This window comes from Trachypithecus francoisi, unplaced genomic scaffold (genome assembly GCF_009764315.1).
Source record: "Trachypithecus francoisi isolate TF-2019V2 unplaced genomic scaffold, Tfra_2.0 Lachesis_group12, whole genome shotgun sequence".
NCBI classification, from domain to species: domain Eukaryota; kingdom Metazoa; phylum Chordata; class Mammalia; order Primates; family Cercopithecidae; genus Trachypithecus; species Trachypithecus francoisi.
In genome coordinates, this window is record NW_022681457.1 from 92002749 (window position 1) to 92018197 (window position 15449).

The window sequence follows — 15449 nt, forward strand, 5'->3', positions numbered from 1 at the left end:
AGCAAAGGGCCTCCTGGCTTAGTTCTGGCACTAAGAGCCCAACAAGGCATACCCTCACCCAACCTTGTTACCCCTTTGACTTACTGACTATGCCTGCAGCACTGGGCTGGACACCCTACAAATGTTCAGACACTATAATGTAGGTGTCACTGCCCCACACTTTACAATGTAGCTAGGAAGGGTAGGGAAAGATACAAAATTAGCCAGGAATTTGGCTATTGAACCTTGGAATTCAGACACAGTAGGCCTGACACTCACACACCATTGTCCTCTGGGGCCCAGCAAGGGTGATCGCTTGCCCTTCCAAGGCATTCTCAGACCATAAAAGTTAAAGATCCAAGAGCAAATACCCTATGACGGGACTTCAGATTCCCACTTCCCATCATCAGCAATGGGACCCCACCCTAGCACTGCCCACTGTACCTGAGCCCGGGAGGCCCATCTTCTCCTCTGGACCCACCAGCTGCACGACACCTCCATTCTCCGCCAGCTCCCCCTTAGTCCTGTCCTGGGTGTGAGGGAGCCCATTGGTGGGAGGAGCAGTAAGGGGTTCAGCTCGAGGGTAACTGGGGGAAGCGGGTGGGGGGACTCCCACAGATGGCTTGCGGGCCACAGGCGGGGGAGCCTTAGGTGACTTCTTTGGGGCCTGGGGTGGCCGCTGCTCTGAGATGCTCCGGAGTTCTGCCACCAGATTCCGCTGGAGGTCAGCCTGGGTCTCAGGGGACATGGGCCGCTCCAGCTGCAGCTTCCTAGTGCCCTTGGAGAAGATGAAGCTGGCCGTCGAGGCAGGGGACTGGGGAGGCCGTGGTTCTGCCTCAGGCGGTCCGTTGGGCTGGGCACTTGAGAGGCCTTCGTTGGCAGCCAGGCTGCAGGCCTTGAGTCGGACGGCAGCATGGAGCCCTGCGGAGGGGGCAGGCACTGGGCTGGCCCGCCCTGACAGGGCCCTTCGTAGTGGTTTCTGGGGGGCCGATGGCCCCAGTGCTGTGGTGGGAGCCCCTGCTGGAGCACCCACAGAGCGCAGCCGCACCATCTGCAGGAGCGAAGGCGTGACCAGGGGCGCACCTACGTCCTCCCTGGGAGGCCCACCACCCTTGCTGCAGCCCACCGGTTCCTTCTGAGGGAGCCTGGCCACATGCCCTGGGGCAGAACTAGCAGGAGCTGGGGCTGGCGGTGCTGGAGGAGGGTCTGGGCTACCCTGGGGCTGACTCTGTGAAGCAGTAGCTGAGGAGGTAGAAGCAGCCGGGGAGCTGACAAGCTCTGGGGAGCCTGAAAGGCCTGCAGGCTCAGAGCTGGCCACAGAGAAAAAGGCCTCCTCAGGTGGGGGGAAGTCAGCCATGGACAGGTCCTGCTCCTCAGGGGCAGGGGGTGGGGGTGGGGGCCAGTTGGGATCTTGGAGGGGCTCCTCAGCAGTCTCTGGGGCAGATGGTGCCTCCACAACCACCTCTGGCTTCTTAGTGGGTGGTGGGGGTGGATGATAAGATGGGGGTGGGGATGGTGGGGGTGACTGGTCTTTGGAGATGACGGGAGACTCCTGCAGTGGGGTCAAGGTTGTCTGGGAAGTGGGAGGGGACTGGGGACTGGCATCAGTGGTAGAAACAGGCCCAGGAACCATAGCAGGGGCGGCTGGAGCAGGGGCAGCTGGGTTAGGGCTCTTGGGCTTGGAGGGAGGTGGAGAGAAGGGGGCAGGCACCTTGGGGTGAGGAGGTATGACAAACCTGTCACCCAGGGGGGTCAACATCTGTGGCCCAGAGCGGTCTGAGGGGGCTGGGTCAGAGGAGGAGGAACATAGAGACGTGAGGGAAGAGGAGACGGAGGCCCCAGGGGAGCGAAGGGACGTGACACGCTCTGGTTTAGGGGGCTGGGCCTTGCCTGGGGAAGCAGGGGGACCTGCCAGGACCTTGGGAGGGAGGGTGGGAGTACCACTTTGGCTCGAGTATCCACTGGAAGGCGAAAGTGTCCGTTCTGGGGAGCGTGGGGGGCGCCGGGAGCCACCCGGAGACAAGCCAGGTACCCAGTTGTTTGCTGGGTTGGGTGGACAGGGTGCTGCCCCCGCCCCTTCTGAGCCACCAGTGGTGGGTGGCCGAGGCGGCTGGGGCTGCTGCTTCCGCTCAGGCTTAGGGGGCAACCCTAAGGGCCCATCAGGCACTGCTAAGCCCCGCTGATGGAGGGAGTGGGTCCGGCGGGGAGGGGGTGGAGGCCGCTTCAGCTTACGTAGGGACACACTCCGGCCAGACAACTGCCCACTGCTCCGAATGCTGAGTGTGTCTGAGGCCTCAGCAGTGCTGCCCCCACTGGGGGAGCCCCTCCCACTGCCTCCCTGGGGAGGGGGTGCCATGCTATTGCTAGCAATAGAGCCCTCCGGCTGGCCCTCAGAGCCACCCTTAGAGGAGAGGGTGGAACCGTCAGACACAATAGTGTCAGAGGATTGAGAGTGGCTCCAGGTGTCACTGGAGGAGGATGGGTGGCGGCTGCGGGGCTGTGGGCTGGAGACCGAGGAGAAGCGCCCCAGCGAACGGACTGAGGCTGGGCTGGCCGAGTGCAGGCTGCAGCGGCTTAGTGTGCGCAGGCTGCAGCGGCCCAGGGCCACCACGTCCACTGTGGGTGGCAGCACAGCATGTGGAATCAACTTCGACAGGTAGGTGGCCTGGGGGGAGATGGACATGGCCGGGCTCAGGGACTCTGCAGGCCCTGCCCCTCCTGTCAATCCAGGCACCGCTAAGGACATGGGCCGGGTCAATGGTGGGGGCCGGGCGCCCGTGGACCGGCCAACAAAGGTGTCATCCCGGTAGACATGGTCAATGTGGCGCTGTAGCATGGCCTCTGTCTCAGCGCCAGCCTCCGCCTCCGCCTCCAGCGCCTGCAGGGACACCCGGGCCCCCATCCCTGAGGACCCTCGGGGGCGGCCATCCACTGTGGGGATGCGTACAGCATCCGGTGCACCAGGAGCCCGGGGCGTGCCTGGTGCCTCACGCTTGTTCCGCAGGCCTGAAAGGGACAGGGAGGAGGTGGGGTCAGCAGAGAGGGATGACCAAGGCTCCCCACCCACCACCACTGCCCTCCTAAACCAGGCCTCACCGAGCTCCTTCTGCACATGCTGCGGGAGTCCCAGCACAGTGCTCCGCCGCTCCCGCCGACGCCGCCCTGACTTTCCAGATTTGGGAAATGAGTCATGGGGTCGGAAGGTGGAGCCTGGGGGCCAGTCAGGGGAGAAAAACTGTTACAGCAAACGACTCAGGGCACATTCTGCAGGGCACTACTTTTGTAATAAGAGCTCTGCGAGAAATGGTTTCCACAGTCAAGTAGGTATGGGCAAGGCTAGGTTAAACAAAGCTAGAGGCTTCTTTTCTGTAAGACTTCTGGAAGGCTACTAAGTCAACAATGGTAATTTCCCTTTAGTGATAGCTTATTATTTAGTAAACATATTATTATGTGTTAGTCAGCATGCTAAACATTTGGCATTCATTCCAATAAGGTACTTATCCTCATTTTTATAGAACATCAAACAGAAGTTCAGAGAGGTTAAGGGTTTTCCCAAGGTCACACAGCTGGCACGTAGTTACACCAGGCCTCCAACAGTTAAGATTTTCTAACTCTTAAACTGCTTTATAGTTAGTGTGTATCATGAATGTGCAAGAGGACACAGGGTACCGTGTTTTCCGAATTCATTGAATCAGAGAGCCTGGCGAAACACTGGATAAGGAGGAAAAGAAGCTACAGATGCTGGGACCCAATGGTGCCCCCCATCCCTCTCCCCTGCCCGTGAATCCACCTTTGCGCTGGATCATCTCCGAGCGGATGGAGAGCGCGTCCTCTGCTGTGGAGCTCTCAGCCACATAGGAGGTGGTCTGGCTGCAGAAGGAGATGTTGTCTTCATCCGGCCCCGTCCGTGAGGACTATCAGGGTAGAAGGAGATCAGGCCCTGATCTGGGTGGGGCTGCCTCCTCAAGGCTCCCCAGTGGAACCTTTTTTTATTTTTGAGACAAATCTGTTGCCCAGGCTGGAGTGCAGTAGCGAAATCTTGGCTCACCACAACCTCCGCCTCCTGAGTTCAAGCGATTATCCTGCCTCAGCCTCTCAAGCAGCTGGGAATATAGGTACCTCCCACCATGCCTGGCTAATTTTTGTATTTTTGATAGAGACAGGGTTTCAACATTTTGGCCAGGCTGGTCTCGAACTCCTGACCTCAAGTGATTCACCCACCTTGGTGTCCCAAAGTGCTGGCGTTACAGGTGTGAGCCACCATGCCTAGCCTCCCACTTGAACTTTTGAGTCATAGATCCCCTCCAGCATCACCTACACTGAGAAAGCCTGGACTGGCCCTCAGGGGTCATTTAGTGTAGCCTTTTGTGATAGAGGAAAGAAACTGAGACCCAGAAATGTTCTAAGACATCCTTGGGTCAAGCAGGCAGAGAAGAGTCAGGACTGAGTTGGAGACAGGGCTCACCTGGATACTCTGGGTGTCTCCATGGTCCCAGCCGCCCTTGTTCAGTTTCTGTTTCTCTGGAAGACACCAGAAGGGTTTGTTGAGTTAGGCCCCTGACCTTGAGAGCTGACAATGCAGCACTGGAGGGAGGAGAGGGGAGTGGAGTGCAGAGGAAGGTTACCTTGGTGTTGTAGGGAGCGGAGCCCCTCCTGGGCCTGAGTGTGCAGCTCTTCCAGGTGTGGGGGTCGCCCACTGGGGAAGAAAACATTGTCCTGGTGCTCATCCACTGCAGACCCTGGCCCCTGGCTGGGCCCTACACTTAGACGTTTGTCATTCTCAGCCTTGGCAGAGCCTAGTGGGAGGGAGGAGGAAGGGAAATGAGGCAAAGGCATCTGGGCCCTGCAGGTGCACAGGTACCATGGCAAGGGCACCCATGGTTCCCAGACTGCACACAGCCCTTGCATATACAAGCAATGCCCCCTTCCCCCAGTCTGGACACATAACCCACAGTTCTGCAGTAAACACTCAACACACACAGCCCCCATATACACAAACTACACCCAAGTGTACATAAATCTGAGTACCCACACCACACAAAGGGCCCCATACAAGGCACCACACACAGGGCACACAGGTACACAGGTCTACTGTGTATGTACACAGCACCCACAGACGTCGTCCACGTATATAAACAAAGGGCATCTGAGTATAAACACACGTAGGTACCCACACTGAGCACACCCAGCCCACACGTAAACACAACACCCACAGTCCCTGCTCTGTATATACACAAACAGTAACCAAGTATATACACGACTGTGTACTCACACATCACTCAGGGCCCCACCAAAGACATCCCGAGTATACACATAGCCCATAGCAAATACATTGCTCTCGCCTCCATACCCAAAACCCCACTTCACAGGAAAACAAACCACCCTTTTCATGCCGCCGCTTGACCCAGGTCCAGGAAGAAGACCCCATGGGAAATCAGGAAGGAGAGAGAGCTGGCATGAGTTACAACCAGATTCCCAGAAAATCCTAGGGGGGATGCAGACCAGGGAGATAGCTTCCTGGGTCTCCTACTCACCCATGTGTCTGCCCCTTAGTGGAAGGATGGGCAGGGGAGGGGAGAAGAAAGACCCAGGCCCCTCCACCCGCCCAAGGGAGCTCCAGTCTCTCTTGGGGAAATAGTCCCAGGTATCCCCCTCTCCTGGAGGCCCTGGCCCTGGCCCCTGCTGCAGAAGAGCCAGGGATCCATTACAAAGGATCCAGTTACAAGCCCCGCCCGTGGAGGGGCTGGCCATCTAATCCTGGGGATGGGGGGCTGTGTCAGCACTTTGCAGCCCCAGCCCCCCTTTAATGAAACCCACAACATAAGCAAAAGCACTGGAAGGGTCACGTGACCTTGGTAGCACCTTATAAAGCGACAGGAACAAAACAAGCCCTTTAAAGGGCCATGCCCCAGGAGCAGGGTCCTCAGTTCAGAAACCTGCCTTTCCTCCTCCCTCAGCCCATTCGTCAACAGCCACAGCTCCTGCCCCAGGGAGTCTGCAGGAATCCCACAGGTCAGAGCTAGGAGGCCCCCAACAGATCTGACCAGAGCAGTGTCCTAGATCCCCAGATTTTGCCAGTAGGGAAGTGGCTCAAAGGGGCAAGGCCTTGCCTAAGGTCACCCAGCAATAGGAGTCAGACCCTGGACTCAACTCCAGGTTTCCAGAGGGGACTCATGGATCACACTCAGACTGGGGGCCCCCAACCCTCAAAAGTCCAATAAACTCTGATCCCTATGTCTTAATCCAGGACTGAAAGCCCAATTCCTAGGAGAAGGAAGGAGGAACAGGCCCCTCCCTCCAAAACTTCTCCATTCCCAGGCCTCTAAACAAGATTTCACTGAGCAGGCTCCCCAACTTGCAGTGGTACTACTCTTCTCTCTTCTGGGCTGTCCACCTCCCGTCCTCCCCGGCACACTAAAAAAGGCTAGTACATCTTGACTGGGAGGCTGTACCCAGTAAAGTGTGGGTACCCCGGCAGGGAGGCAAGTCTCGAGGGAGGGCTGCAGGCTTCAAGGTCAGAGACACCTGGATCCATCCTCCCAAGCCACAAGCAGGGCCCAGACAAAGGCAGCAACAAAGCGGCTGGACAAAAGCACAGCCGGACGGGAGATTCTGGCCTCATTATCAGCCCCCAGCCCCCACCCCATTACTCTTGCCCAGTCTTGATCCCCCATTCTACATAAGGGTCTGGCAAAGGGAGGCATCGAGCATCCCTCCCCTCCCCCCAAGCCACACCCACTCACCCTTCTTAAACAGCCCTAGGAGCGCCGGGAGGTGGCGGCCCACGAACACCACCATGACTGCGGGCGCCACTCGGGATGTTCCCTATACCACCCAGCGTCTCCAGAGCAGAGTGCGGGGCGTGCCTTCACTGTGACCCAGCACTATGGGGATGTGAGCCCTCCCGCCCAGCCGCAGAGCGCCGGCTCCAGGCAGAGGAGGGGGAGGGGCTGCTCTCCAGGTCCTCCTCCCACCTTCGCCACTGATCCCGCCCATCTGCCGACCCCGCCCCTCAAATGGGGTGCAGAGGCACAGAAAGGAAACTGCGGCCAGGAGTCCCTGGGTGTTCTGCTCCAGGAGAGTATGATTAGGAGGACCGAAGATACTCAATCCAGTAGCGGATCACTCACCCTGCCCCCAAGTCCAGAGTTAAGGCAGGGGTCCCAGCTGCCAGATGGTAGGTGGAGGGGCCACCAGACTAGACTTGGCAGGGTGCCCACCTGTAAGCCTCCTGGCTGGCTAGAGTAATTCCCTGGGGAAAGAGCTCAGAGCCTGTAGCAGCCAGGCAGGAGCCCAGAGCTGCTAGTGGGATGGCAAGGCTGTGGGCAGAGGCCCCCAGAGGGACAGGGGCCAGTCCCAGGACACAGTCCTGGGAAGCCAGGGAGATGCCCAGAGCAGAATCACAGTGGCTGCCCCTCATACATATGTTCAGCCCCACACTTTCCACAGGACTTTCTTCCTACTTTGGCAGTGTGACACCAGAAGCCCAGAGAAACATAGTGAACTCTCCAAGATCACACTTAATCTTGCAGAGGCTCGACTTCAAAGCAGACCTCCTTCTCCCCTAGCCTGGAATTCTCCACATTGGCCCCACTCTGTCAGTGATTCTGTCCTGGATCACCAGGCAGGGAGAACAGAATTAGCCAAGAAACAGCCCATGAGTAAAGGCAGTAAAAAAGGAGGTGAGGTGGAGAAGTACTGGGAAGGAAGTCAGGTCCAGGTTCAAATTCAGCTCCATCACACAAGTCATGACCTCATATGAAAACAAGGCCAATAACTCCTCTTTTTAAGATTGCTGTGGCTCACGCCTGTAATCCCAACACTTTGGGAGGCCAAGACGGCCAGATCACTTGAGGTCAGGAGTTCGAGATCAGCCTGGCCAACATGGTGAAACCCTGTCTCTATTAAAATTAAAATTAAAAATTAGCTTGCTGTGGTGGTGCATGCCTGTAATCTCAGCTACTCGGGAGGCTAAGGCAGGAGAATCTCTTGAACCCGGGAGCCGGAAGTTGCAGTGAGCCAAGATCCCACCACTGCACACCAGCCTGAATGACAGAGCAAGACTCCATCTCAAAAAAAAAAAAAAAAAAACAAGATAGTTGTATCCATTCATTTGATCAGCAAACACGTATTAACCTAGTACTAGAGACTATAGTTAATGGAGAAGAACTTTATCTTGCTCACCAGTTTATCCCCAGAGTCAAAATCAGTGCCTGGAATATGTTTTTTTTTGTTTTTGTTTTTGTTTTTGAGACGGAGTCTCGCTCTGTCGCCCAGGCTGGAGTGCAGTGGCCGAATCTCAGCTCACTGCAAGCTCCGCCTCCCAGGTTTATGCCATTCTCCTGCCTCAGCCTCCCGAGTAGCTGGGACTACAGGCACCCGCCACCTTGTCTGGCTAGTTTTTTGTATTTTTTAGTAGAGACGGGGTTTCGCTGTGTTAGCCAGGATGGTCTTGATCTTCTGACCTCGTGATCCGCCCGTCTCGGCCTCCCAAAGTGCTGGGATTACAGGCTTGAGCCACCGCGCCGGGCCATGGAACATGTTATGAGTTGACTTCAAAAAATATTTGATGAATACATGGATGAGGTAAACTAACAATGTAATTTTGGGAAGTGAAGACTCCAGAGCTGTGACAGGAAGGTTTGGAGGGGCCGGAGGGAAGAGTGGTTTAGTTAGGTTGTCAAGAAAAGTCCCTCTAAGAATAGGCTGGGCACGGTGGCTCACACCTGTAATCCCAGCACTATGGGATGCAGGAAGATGGCTTGTGGTCAGGAATTTAAGATCAACCTGGGCAACAAGGCAAGATCCCATCTCGACAAAAAACTTTGAAAATTACCCAGGCATGGTGACACACACCTGGGGTCCCAGCTATTGTGAGGCTAAGACAGGAGGATTGCTTAAGCCTGGGAGGTTGAGGCTGCAGTGAGTCATGTTCCAGCCACTGCACTCCAGCCTTGGTGACAGGCATCTTTAAAAAATAAAATCAGGCCGGGCATGGTGGCTCACGCCTGTAATCCCAGCACTTTGGGAGGCCGAGGCAGGCGGATCACGAGGTCAGGAGGTCGAGACCATCCTGGCTAATATGGTGAAACCCCATCTCTACTAAAATACAAAAAAATTAGCCGGGCGTGGTGGCGGGCGCCTGTAGTCCCAGCTACTCGGGAGGCTGAGGCAGGAGAATGGCGTGAACCCGGGAGGCGGAGCTTGCAGTGAGCTGAGATGGCGCCACTGCACTCCATGGAGCCTGGGCAACAGAGCGAGGCTCCCTCTCAACAACAAAAAAAATAAAATTGGCCAGGCACGGTGGCTCACGCCTGTAATCCCAGCACTGTGGGAGGCCGAGGCGGGCAGATCACCTGAGGTCAGGAGTTTGAGACCAGCCTGGCCAACATGGTGAAACCCCGTCTCTACTAAAAGGACAAAAAAATTAGCTGGGTGTGGTGGTGCACACCTGTAATTCCAGCTACTCAGGAGGCTGAGGCAGGAGAATCACTTGAACCCAGGAGGCAGAGGTTACAGTAAGCCGAGATCCCACCACTGCACTATAGTCTGGGCAAGAGTGAGACTGTCTCAAAAATAAATAAATACAATAAAATAAACAGAAAAGGACATTGGAACTGAGACTTGAATACTGAGGAGACAGTCAGGGCAGGTACCTGGGGGAGAGTCTTCTAGACAGGCTACAGCAAGTGGAAAGGCCTTGAGGCAGGAGTGGTGGGTTTCAGGGAAGACAGAGGAGGCCAGTATGGCTGGAGGATTGAGCAATGGAAAGAATGGTAGGAGCAGAATCAGAGGAGAGCAGGTGCCAGGTCAGGCTAGGCCCTCCATAGGCCTTGAGGGTTTCAGCTGGGTAGTGACACTTAAAAAATATTCCGGGCCGGGCGCAGCGGCTCAAGCCTGTAGTCCCAGCACTTTGGGCCGAGACAGGTCGATCACGAGGTCAGGAGATCGAGACCATCCTGGCTAACACGGTGAAACCCCGTCTCTACTAAAAAAATACAAAAAACTAGCCGGGCGTTGTGGCGGGCACCTGTAGTCCCAGCTACCTGGGAGGCTGAGGCAGGAGAATGGTATAAACCTGGGAGGCGGAGCTTGCAGTGAGCTGAGATCCGGCCACTGCACCCCAGCCTGGGCGACAAAGCGAGACTCCATCTCAAAAAATAATAATAATAAAAATAATATTCCGGCCATGCACGGTGGCTCATGTCTGTAACTCAGCACTTTGGGAGGCTGAGGCAGGTGGATCACTTAAGGTCAGGAGTTCAAGACCAGCCTGACTAACATGGTGAAACCCCGTCTCTACTAAAAACACAAAAATGAGCTGGGTGTGGTGGCGGTGTGTACCTATAGTCCCAGCTACTCAGGAGGCAGAGGTGACAGAATTGCTTAAACCCAGGAGGCAGAAGTTGCAGTGAGCTGAGATCGTGCCATTGTACTCCAGCCTGGGTCAGAGCGAGACTCCATCTCAAAAAAAAAAGAAAAGAAAAGAAAAAATTCTGGGCTAGCACTGTGGCTTACACCTGTAATCCTAGCACTTTGGGGGGCTGAGGCGGGTAGATCACCTGAGATCAAGAGTTTGAGGCCAGGCCGGGCATGGTGGCTCATGCCTGTAATCCCAGCACTTTGGGAGGCCGAGGTGGGTGGATCACTTGAGGTCGGAAGTTCGAGACCAGCCCAACGAACATGGAGTAACCCTGTCTCTACTAAAAATACAAAATTAAGCCGGGCGCGGTGGCTCAAGCCTGTATGTAATCCCAGCACTTTGGGAGGCCGAGGCGGGTGGATCACGAGGTCAGGAGATCAAGACCATCCTGGCTAACATGATGAAACCCCGTCTCTACTAAAAATACAAAAAACTAGTGGGGCGTGGTGGCGGGCACCTGTAGTCCCAGCTACTCGGAGGCTGAGGCAGGAGAATGGCGTGAACCTGGGAGGCGGAGCTTGCAGTGAGCCGAGATGGCACCACTGCACTCCAGCCTGGGCGACACAGCAAGACTCCGTCTCAAAAAAAAAAAAAAAAAAATACAAAATTAGCCAGGCATGGTGGTGCATGCCTGTAATCTCAGCTACTGGGGAGGCTGAGGCAGGAGAATCACTTGAACCCAGGAGGTGGAGGTTGTGGTGAGCCAAGACCACACCACTGCACTCCAGCCTGGGCAAGAAGAGTGAAACTCCATCTCAAAAAAAAAGAAAAAAAAAAAGAGCTCGAGTTCGAGACCAGCCTGGCCAACACAGTGAAACCTCATCTCTACTAAAAAAAATACACAAAGGCCGGGTGTGGTGGCTCACGCCTATAATCCCAGCACTTTGGGAGGCCAAGGTGGGTGGATCACGAGGTCAGGAGTTTGAGACCAGCCTGGTCAACGTGGTGAAACCCCGTCCCTACTAAAAATACAAAAATTAGCCTGGCACAGTGGCGGGCACCTGTAATCCTAGCTACTCAGGAGGTTGAGGCAGGAGAATTGCTTGAACCCAGGAGGCGGAGGTTGCAGTAAGCAGAGATCAAGCCACTGCACTCAACCTGGGTGACAGAGCAAGACTCCCATTTTGGGGAGAAAAAAAAAAAATTAGACAGGTGTGGTGGCAGGTGCCTGTAATCCCAGCTACTCGAGAGGCTGAGGCAGGAGAATCTCTTGAATCCAGGAGGCAGAGATTGCAGTGAGCCAAGATCACAGTCATTGAACTCCAGCTTGGGCAAGACAGCAAAAAAATTCCATCTCAAAAAAAAAAAGGTTTCCTGGGAGGCTGGGCTTAAGCCCAGGAGTTCGAGGTTACAGTGAGCTATAATTGTGCCACTGCACTACATCCTGGGCAACAGAGTAAGTTCCTGTCTCTAAAAAAAAAAGTAAATATATAAAAATAAAACTTAAAAAAAAAAAGATTCCCCTGGTAACTCTAAAAAGCACAGCAGAGACTGTGAAAGAGAATCTGTGAACTATATATATGTATCTGTGCAGTATCCCACCAGCCGTGCCTAAGGACACCCCTCTGTCATAGCACCTTTCTCTCTGAGTCTCTAGGGAACTAAAAATTCACAGAGGCTCCCAAGCAACACAACCCCCCTGCAGTTCCTTCCCCATTTGCTGCTACCCTAGCACTGGCCTCTGAGACTACTCAAGTACAAGCTGAGGTCTTGCTCTCCAGAGAACAAACATTTGTGGAGCTGAATCGTCACATCAACAAATCAATGAGATCTAAACAACAATCCTAAGAAGTAGGCACTTTTATTCCTATTTTGTAGAAGAGGGAATGGAGACCAGAGGGAGCAAGCATTATAAAGCCGCCCTCTCTGGCCTCCACAGTATAAATGGCAAATCAGTATTCTCACTCAGAACAACTTGAATCCAAAAGTCATGTTCTGTGTGCTGTGCCAGCTACAAACCTGATCTCCCCTCTGAAAAAGGGTCATGGGACTCTACAAATTGGAAGTTTCTTGACCACCTGTCCCCACTCTTCCCCTCTTAGGCCAGATCCACCCACCCACCCACTCACCCTTCTTATCAGTCTCACACAAACAGAAAAGACCAGTAGACCGACATTTGCAGGGTGATTAATTCATGCCAGGCACCATGCCAGGTCCTGGTGAAAGGCAAAATGCAGTCTCTGTCCTCATGGGTCTTACAAAAGTTCTTCGAGGCAGGTACTGGAAGGTACTTTCCTAGTAATTGATCATGGGCCTATGAGGCTCAGAGAGCTAGGTGACTTCCTAAACTCTGGCTGGCTCTAAAACTGGAGCCTTTCACCACACAGGACAGTCATCCTCAGCTACCCTCTAACCAGGGAAAATAAGGGCTGAGTTCCTGTCAAGACGGGGGTAGAGGAACATCAGCTCATCTAGGTCCCAGGCCCACAGCTGGCAGTCAGGGCCACAGCTGCAAATTCCCAGAAATCCAAGGGCTTACATTTGATAACATCTGGTTGCCCCAGCAACACCCCTCCCCCTCCCCACCCAAGTCAGAGCCCGCAGCCTCTCCGAGTCACCCCAGATCTATACACCTGTGGCTTGGTTGGGGAGGGGTTCAACAACCTGAGTCTCAGGTGACTGGGAAGGGTACTTCACAAAGAAACTGAGGTCTGGAGAGTGGAAAGACCTTGCCCACAGCCACACTTGTTCCAGGGTTTTCTGCCCTGGCAATCCAGAGGTGCAGCCTAGGGCTGAGGCCATGAGGGACGCACCCCATACCACACCTCCATCCCCACCTGCCTGGGGGAGGAGGCTTTCTGGATCTGATTTGTTTTGTTTTTTTTTTTTTTTTTTTGAGACGGAGTCTCGCTCTGTCGCCCAGGCTGGAATGCAGTGGCCGGATCTCAGCTCACTGCAAGCTCCACCTCCTGGGTTCACGCCATTCTCCTGCCTCAGCCTCCCCAGTAGCTGGGACTACAGGCGCCCGCCACCTCGCCCGGCTAGTTTTTTGTATTTTTTAGTAGAGACGGGGTTTCACCATGTTAGCCAGGATGGTCTCGATCTCCTGACCTTGTGACCACCCGTCTCGGCCTCCCAAAGTGCTGGGATTACAGGCTTGAGCCACGCGCCCGGCCGGCTTTCTGGATCTGAGAAGACACTTTGCTTCTGGTGGCCACGTCCCCAGCACGCAGGGCATGCCGGGAAGCACACTTGCGGGCTCCTCAACTCACGAGACAGTTTACTAGGGCAGAGACTCAGGCAGCAGGCAGCGTCCCACTGAACCCGGGAGGCAGAGGTTGCAGTGAGCTTAGATCATGCCACTGCACTCCAGCCTGGGTGACAGAGCAAGACTCCATCTTGAAAAAAAAAAAAAATTAGCCGGGTGCCCTGCACAGGTGGGCACTCTCAAAACCACACCCACATGGCCGGGCACTGTGGCTCACACCTGTAATTCCAGCACTTTGGGAGGCCAAGGCGGGTGGATCACGAGGTTAGGAGTTCGAGACCAGCCTGGCCAACACAGTGAAACCCCGACTCTACTAAAAATACAAAAATTAGCCAGGTGTGGTGTCAAGCTCCTGAAATCCAAGCTACTCAGGAGGCTGAGGCGGGAGAATTGCTTGAACCCGGGAGGCAAAGATTACAGTGAGCCAAGACCACGCCATTGCACTCCAGCCTGGGTGACAGAGTAAGACTCCATCTCAAACAAACAAAAAAAAACACCCGTAAAGCACACCTAAGCCACCCTAGTCCCTGCCTTCCTCACCCGTGAGCGACTCCACAGACCCACACAGGGCCTGCCAAGGGGCTGTGTGTACAGAAAAACAGGTGTGTGTAGCCCCTACTCAGGGGCTTTCCAAAGCCTGGGGAAAGGGCAGAATGGGGAGGGAGCCCCTGCCTCCCAAGGCCATGCACATGCGCACACACTGTCTTGGCAACATCCTCCATGGGGTGAGGCCTCAACCTGCCCCATTCCAGAGCAAGGGGCGGGGGTGGTGGCGCGCCCACAGCCAGGCAGGCCTGACTCAGGGGAGAGGAATGAGGGGGGAGGGCACAGCTGTCCAGGTGGCCTTGCTCAGGAGGCTGAACCCTCCAAAGCCAACCCAGCCCCCAACTCCCTACTCCTGTCTGAACTGTCCCTGGTCAGCCCATGAGCCAGAATCCTGGGTGTTCAGAGGCCCTTAGCCTCAACCCCTCACTGTACAGGTGGACAGATGAAGGGCCCCTGGCCCCCTGCCATTACACATTCTAGAAGCAGAAGCAGAAACCAGAATGTTTGTAGATTTTATTCCCAAAGAGGCAAGACAAAGGAAAACGAGCATAACAAACTTTCAGGTGGAGGCGCTTTATGGTTCTCAAAACACTTTCTCTTCTACTGTATGGCAGAATACCTAACAAGAAAGTTAAAAGGCAGGAGTAGTTTCCTTTTTACAAATGAGCACCAGGAGGCTCAAGGGAAAGTGACTAACTTGCTCAAGGTCATCCAACCAGGGAGTGGTTGAACCTGGGTCTCACCTCAACAACCTTAGTGATCCTAAGTCTGAGAAAGTTAATGGGTAAGGGAGGTTGAGGGATGGGGGCACGACCTCAATCCCTGCCCAAAGAAAGTGGGGGCACTGTACCCCACCTGTGCGGGAATCCCCCTCCTTCCTTCCCTTGGTGTCCAGCCCCACCCCAGCAGGGACAGAGCTGACAGGCCGGTTCTAAGGTAAATAATGGGGGGCAGGGAGTGCCCAGGGCAGGGAGGGGAGGAGGCCATCCCACGGGGTGCCCTGGGGGAACAGGCAGTAGTGCACGGAGGAATTAGCTACAACAATATTAATAAATGTCCTAATGAGTTTCTGGGCCAGTATTTGCTCCCAGCAATGACATAATAATCCCTTTCAGCCAAGGCACAATTCTAACTTTCCACAGCCCTTTCCTTAGTTCCTTCAAGGCATGATTATCCCCATCTTATGGATGCCAGAGGCAGCCACCACAGAGTAGGGAGAAGAGCGAGCGGGAATCAGGAGGTCTGGATTCCAGGCTTTGGATGAATGAATTGGCCTCTCTGGGCCTCAGTCCC

General features: G+C 54.9%; 1 protein-coding gene across 3 annotated transcripts in view; it reads right to left on the bottom strand.

The window, feature by feature from the left end:
- The window catches only part of KIAA1522 (KIAA1522 ortholog), a 36460-nt gene that overhangs the window by 2125 nt on the left and 18886 nt on the right, over positions 1–15449 (bottom strand). For 2 of the 3 annotated variants that reach the window (XM_033227246.1, XM_033227247.1), the window contains exons 2-6: positions 4605–4775; positions 4445–4500; positions 3770–3893; positions 3076–3189; positions 424–2985 (exon numbers count right to left, since the gene is read on the bottom strand). In XM_033227246.1, the coding sequence (XP_033083137.1) occupies positions 424–2985; positions 3076–3189; positions 3770–3893; positions 4445–4500; positions 4605–4775 (3027 nt within the window). Of the gene's footprint in view, positions 1–423; positions 2986–3075; positions 3190–3769; positions 3894–4444; positions 4501–4604; positions 4776–6722; positions 6921–15449 lie in introns of those variants that run through there. The other variant, XM_033227248.1, reaches the window with a different exon arrangement.